The sequence below is a fragment of the Octopus bimaculoides genome, chromosome 5 (genome assembly GCF_001194135.2).
Source record: "Octopus bimaculoides isolate UCB-OBI-ISO-001 chromosome 5, ASM119413v2, whole genome shotgun sequence".
Lineage (NCBI taxonomy): Eukaryota > Metazoa > Mollusca > Cephalopoda > Octopoda > Octopodidae > Octopus > Octopus bimaculoides.
In genome coordinates, this window is record NC_068985.1 from 29,590,242 (window position 1) to 29,597,056 (window position 6,815).

Genomic DNA, 6,815 nt, shown 5'->3' on the forward strand with positions numbered 1-6,815 from the left:
TGCTGCTTTTTTTTATAAGGTGTTCAAGTAATCTCCTAACTTCAGGATCATGTTATTGAGTCACTGTTATTCAAAGACAATACTTACTTTTTCATATCTACAGATTTCCCACAGAGGGGAAACAAAATTTTTATTCCATTTCTTCCATCAATAAATTTGTCCAAATGTTTCTCAAGCGATCTTAAAGACAAAGGAAAAGAACAGCAAAAATAAACAATTATTTCAATAATATTCAATACAAATAATATTTTTTTTTGACAGAGTACCATGCCAATTTTTTTGACAGAGTACCATCTGATTGTGAGAACAATGACTGCAAAATGTATTTGCTAGCAAGGAAAAGAAAACAGACATTAAACAAATAAATTAATTTTCATGTAACAGAAATAGTGGATTGACCCCTCTAATTCTTGTTTCCCTTCATCTTCTCCCTACCCCTCTTACATGCCACCCCTTCATTTCTGTTACCATTTGCTGACAACACTACTTCTCTCTCTCTCTCTGTCTCACTTGGAAGAAAAGGTAAGGGCGAAAGAATGGTAATTAGACTTAGCAAACTCTTCTAAGAACTTTACTTATAGGTTAACCCATTTGAAACCAACCCACCAGAGTTTGACCCTCATTTTATGATACAAATTTCTCATTTTAACCCTTTAACTTTTAAAGTGGACATATCTGGCCAAAATGTTCTACTTACTTTATGTTCAAACTGGCCAGATCTAACATCTCACACCTACCCTGAATGTCATTTTGAACATAAACAAACGCATCATCAAAATCTCAAGGTTATAAGATAATGCAGGATAAATTCAAGACAATCATCATCATCCTCTTCCTTTTCCTCTTTATCATCAGCATTTAGCATCTGCTTTCCATGCTAGCATGGGTTAGATGGCTTGTTTGAAACTGCTAAACTGGAAAGCTGCACCAGGTTCCAATCTGATTTAGCATGGTTTCTACAGCTGGATGCCCTTCCTAAATGCCAACCACTCCGTCTGACAGAATAATCTGAACACTAAAGGGTAAAGTGATCTAAATAAAAAGTTTCTTTTAAAATTTCATGTTGATTTATGTTTCAAACATCATTTTAATTACTGCAAAGTTATTTTATTATTAAACTCTTCATTATTTTCAGAATTAATTAAAACAAAGACTGTGTATTTTAACAGAAATATGGTAACAAACGAGTTGACTATGATGCAGCATCAGTGATGTCATCATCATCATCCTCATCATCGTCGTCGTTTAACGTCCGCTTTCCATGCTAGCATGGGTTGGACGATTTGACTGAGGACTGGTGAAACCAGATGGCTACACCAGGCTCCAATCTGATTTGGCAGAGTTTCTACAGCTGGATGCCCTTCCTAATGCCAACCACTCAGAGTGTAGTGGGTGCTTTTACGTGCCACCCGCACGAAGGCCAGTCAGGAGGTACTGGCAACGGCCACGCTCAAAATGGTGTATTTTAAGTGCCACCTGCACAAGAGCCAGTCCATGGGCACTGGCAACGATCTCGCTCGAATGTCCTTACACATGCCGCGGACACAAGTGCCGACAGGAAATAGTCATCCCTCAGCATCCTTATCAATTCAAGACATGTAAGGGAGCCTCTAGGCAGTCACCTATGTGTTAGAAGTCGCAGATGAGCCTCCCTCAAATAACACTGCTATCTTATAAAGGGTAGATCACCTGTGCTATGTAGCTCTTAAACAATAAAAAAAACAGCCCCTGGGATCATATCTTGGGTCTAGTGGGACTGACTTTAGGTCTGTCATAAGTTTAAAGGCTCATTAGGTCAAAGTTTATTTCAGTTTCCATGGCATATGAAAATAACTAAATAGTATGGCAACACAATCATGGCAAAACTAGACAGTTACAACTTGAGCCAAATGTGGTGCTTGATTAAGTTAACTAGTTAAAAGATAATTGAGTAGCTTACATGTGCATTTCCTCCCTGTGGAAAGGAATATTTCTAGTGGTCCACCGATTGATCCAGTAACCATTTTCATCAAATTCGGCATCAGAGGTAGCTTTCTTTTCACTCTCAGTCATATTTGGTTCTTCAAAACAAACAGAAGAATAAATTCAAAAAGGAACAACACACATTTATTAAAAGACTGATTCAAGAGTGTCAAAGTGATAAATTTTTCAGGCAAGAATTTACCCTTCTTCACTAAGTGCTTTTTTCATCATTACTTTGGTAAGTATGGCAGAGTTCATTCTTTGCTGAAGAGAGCTAATCCGATTTAAATGTTTGGAGTTATCTCCCTTATGTACTGAAATAACACTTGCCATTGAATTAACGTTGACTTTTCATCAGTAGATTATTTATAATTATCTTTCTGCAACTTGTGACATTAAATACATTAACATTAATTCAAATAAGATAAGCCAATATGAAGCTGTGTGGTCTTAGTTAGGGTGTTGGATTCATGATTATAAGGTTGTGGTTTCAATTTCAAGACTGGCTAGCATTCTTGAACAAAACACTTCATTCTGCACTGTTTCACTCCTCTCAGCTCCTTTCTCTCTAACTCTCTCCCACCTTCCTCTCCATCCCTGTGCTACTGGTGTAGTCAAGTACCTCCTCTATAATAAGACAACTATCCCTGTCCCTCTGTTTTATCTGAGCCGCTTCCCTGGCATATAGCCACTTTCCACAGTTCAACTCCCTCTCGCAGCTGAGAGGTTTTTGTCTTGTAAGGTACATGGTGACCCCACTGGTGCTGGTGTCACAAAAAAAGCACCTGTGGTGGTTGCATGTAAATAGCATCTGTGCTGGTGCCACATAAAAAGCACCAAGTACACTCCATAAAATGGTTGGCATTAGAGAGGGCATCCAGCTGGAGAAACCATGCCACAACAGATAAATGGGGCCTGGTGCAGCTCTCCAGCTTACCAGCTCCTGTCAAACTGGGAGCCGTCCAGACTCCAATTGTCTGTTGTGGTACGGTTTCTACAGTTGAATGCCCTTCCTAATGCCAACCACTTAACAAAATGTTCTGGGTGCATTTTACATGCCACCAGCGCAGGTGCATTTTCAAAGCACCAGCAAGGGTGCTTTTCATGTTGCACCGGCAACTGAAAGAACAAGCCTTATCACCCCCACCTTGAGTGATAGCGTATTGTCCAAAAATCAAGATCTTATTTTAAAGTTGCCATGGAGTTTTTTAAAATAAATAAATAAAATGGATATTTGTCAAAAAAAAAAAAAAAAAAAAAAAAAAAAAAAAAAAAAAAAAAAAACACCGGATAAATGGCATACCTACACAAGTGTACCCCAGCGACATTGTTTTCTTACAAAATCCAGGAGAATGGATATTTTTCTAATGAATAATTTTTACAAATATGCTTCAGATGGAGAAGATTCTGATCGTTTCAGAATTTGTTATAAAAATATTTTTCCGAGGGTTTGAAGGGAAGTTTCTGAAAATTCACAAAAGTCAGTTTTGTTTCCTCATAACATTCAGAAAATTGGGTATTTTTAAATGAAACGTTCTACAAATAACTTTCAGATGATGTAGATTATGATTATATCGGAATTTAAGACGACAAAGGACAAATAATGAAAAAAAAAAAAAAGAATTAAAAAGTGGGCGTTCACACATACATTAAGAGACACATCACAAATTTTTTTCGATATTTCACTTTTCATTTTGTGATGTGTGCCAATAAGCAATTTTTTTTTCCATATAAAATTGGAATATAATCGTAATATACACCATCTGAAAGGTATTTATATAAAATTTTAAAATCCAGTTTTTGGAAAGTTGTGAGGAGACAAAGACAACGCAAGTGAATTTTTCGAAACTCCTCTCCCCGTCCTTGGAAAAACCTTTTCATAAAAACATTAAGATATAATCGGAATCTATAGCACCTGAAGCATATTTATAGAAGTTTTCAGTAGAAAACATCTATTTTACTGGCAGTTATGAGGAAACAAAATCGATGGGGCACACTTGTGTAAGTATGCTGGGATAAATAACGCGTATGAATTACGGTAAGTTGAATAACGAAAACAACGTAACAGTTTACGGTGTGCGACCTACAAAAAATAACAGCCAAATCTCTCTCAAATTACAGTTCTAGATGCACTAAGTCTGAATAAAATACTGAATGATAACAGATAGGTTGTCTTCGATCATAGATCAGAGTTATACGACTTATCGAGTATTTTTACTCTGTTCAATAGAGCATATAAATATTAACTTTTCTAAAAAATACTTGAAGATAATGGATGCGGCTATTACTGCCTTACAGCTGATGGCAATCTAGTCTTTTATCTAGACTCGGTGCATCGAGGACTGTGATTTGAGAGATCTACCTGCTCTTTCTAATAGATCGAGCGACGGCATAAAAGCTATTTTCTTAATTGTCACGTTGTATTTGCTATTCAACTTAAACTATTCACATGGTTAATAAAAATATTTTAAAAGTTGACAAAGAAGTTCGTTTCTTAACCTCCCTATTCCAGGTTCGATACCACTGAGCAACACTAGTACCTTAGCTTCAATATAGTACTTAATTGTTGATCAGCCTAATAGGGAATACTTATGATCAATAACGTTCCATCCACACTCATCTTATCTTCCAAAGTACATAACCCACTGTCTCTCTCTTTTAATTGTAGAAAAACTTCCCTGCTCGAAAATCGTATTAAAGGCTCATATTTAAATAAAAATTTCCGATGCAAACCTTGTAACAAGAATATTTTCTTTTTTACTCTAAGCACAAGGCCCGAAATTTTGTGGGAGGGAGATAGACCTACAGGTACTTAATTCTACCGATTCCGAAAGGATGAAAGGCAAAGTCAACCTCAGCGGAATTTGAACTCAGACCATAAAGACAGATGAAATACCGCTAAGTATTTTGCCTACCGAAGGGGAACGAGCGTAGATGGAGGAAAGAAAACAAAGAAGAGATAAAGACGAGTAATTAAACGTTATCATTCTCTCTCATTTCGCTTTTTAGGGGTAAATCTGTAAACTTTGCGCTTGTGAAGCAATCAATTTAGTGCATAGGTAAAATATTTAAGGCGATAAAAGTTAAATGGATAAGTGTATTCGATCCGATTTTAAAATAAAATACAATAATACAGACAAAGATCCGTGCTTACCGTTAGATTAACCGATTCAGTAATTATTATAGACAACAAAGTAGTATATATGTATCGAATGAGATCATAAACATTTGCACAAGGTTGCACCCATGTAGGAGGAAGAACTCAAACACTGGTTTTAATTATGCCAAGGGACGTAACTGAACTGTATTGTTTGTAAAACAGATTTTAGCAGAAAACATTGTAAAAGCCCTCTTTTAAAACCACTACACCATATGCCCATGGCGAAGTGGTTAAGAGCGCGGGTTACTAATCCCAAGTTCGATTCCAGGCAGTGACCTGAATAATAATAATAATAATAACAACAACAACAACAACAACATTGAAAAATACCTTAGGAATGAGAACCCAGGTTTGAAATTTCCCCAAGACACCTGATGAAGGTTGGAGGGTATATCAGCGGAAACGTTGTGTTAACAACAAACAACATGAGGACAAATATCCGTCAATTGTAAATAATGTGTTTTAAAATTCTTTAGCGAACAAGCACCGAGTCACTTAGAGGAATTCATGTGGCGTTAATCACACGAAAATGATGCTTGAAACAATTTATTTAACCCTATATCTTAACTGCTATCGTTTAAATTGAATATATAAAAAATACACCTTTTCAAATTCAACGTTTCAATTTCATATATAACATAAACATGTACTTCTTTTAGAACATTGTCATTTTATAAGATTTTGCTGGCAAATTTTTGAATTAACAAACATTTATTTACATGAAAGAAAATTACCAGAGAACTTTCATCTAATTCTTCCAAATCTTTCTGTTAAAACTATTGAAACAATTTGTGGGGGATTTTTTTTTTTTTTTTTTTCCATCATAGCAACTGGTCGCACATCGCAAAGTTTAACGCTAGCAGCATGACCACGGGTGATGGCGAGGCTAAGGCATTGGGAAAGTCAAGCGTTCTGACTGGCATCACGTGACACCTCAGTGAAGCGAGCTGCCAATGTTGACAAGAACTTCGCGGTTAGTGGCCCAGTTCCTCCGAGCATCTCAAACGTCACAGGCTGGAAGAGGTAGTTCACTGTCAGGTCGCGATACTACAGGGTTTTCTTCCGTTCGGCTACGGAAGCAGTGACCCTCCCATTAACTGCAGCATCCATGACATGGGAGAGAGTGTGGCTTGAACCTTAGTAATGCCGACGCAACTCCTGTGGTAACTTAGACGACACTAGAGGCATTTGATGGTCTGCAAATAGTGACTTGTGCGGGTGCAGAGAACACAGCTTGGAGGTGAACTGGCAGTATTAGTGGGGTCAGCTTTAGAATTCAGAAGGGGAGGGGGTAGCGGTGGGGAATGAATAGCGTTGGAGGTAGTTTCATCCTTTCGGAATCGACAAAATAAGTACCAATCTAAAAGCGGAACTGTAAGAACATAGCACCGGATGCCTTGCGGTATTTGGGATCTTTTTTAAAACGGGGGCCACATTTTTCATTAATGTTTTACGTAGTGTTTTTGGTACCGAAAGACTTTCAAACTTCGTATACTTATCTATTTTGTGTTATAGAACAGAAAAATATTTTTGTATTCGAATTTATTTCATGTAAAAAATTGTCTTATTTCGATAATTTCAACCAATCACTGACAAGTATTCAGTTGTTTATATTTACTCCTTTGGCTGATTAAGCGGTGTAAAGCGTATTTAATTTCCATAGCTTCGTTTTGCTTTTTTCTTTTTAAATTTG

General features: G+C 36.9%; 1 protein-coding gene across 5 annotated transcripts in view; it reads right to left on the reverse strand.

Moving 5' to 3' along the window:
* Positions 1-6,815, reverse strand: part of LOC106874826 (thiopurine S-methyltransferase) — a 16,159-nt gene that overhangs the window by 8,422 nt on the left and 922 nt on the right. For 2 of the 5 annotated variants that reach the window (XM_014922710.2, XM_052968246.1), the window contains exons 2-3: positions 1,940-2,060; positions 88-180 (exon numbers count right to left, since the gene is read on the reverse strand). In XM_014922710.2, coding sequence (XP_014778196.1) covers positions 88-180; positions 1,940-2,052 — 206 coding nt within the window. In that variant the 5' untranslated portion in view covers positions 2,053-2,060. Of the gene's footprint in view, positions 1-87; positions 181-1,939; positions 2,061-5,116; positions 5,271-5,856; positions 5,972-6,815 lie in introns of those variants that run through there. The other 3 variants (XM_052968245.1, XM_052968244.1, XM_052968247.1) reach the window with 3 other exon arrangements.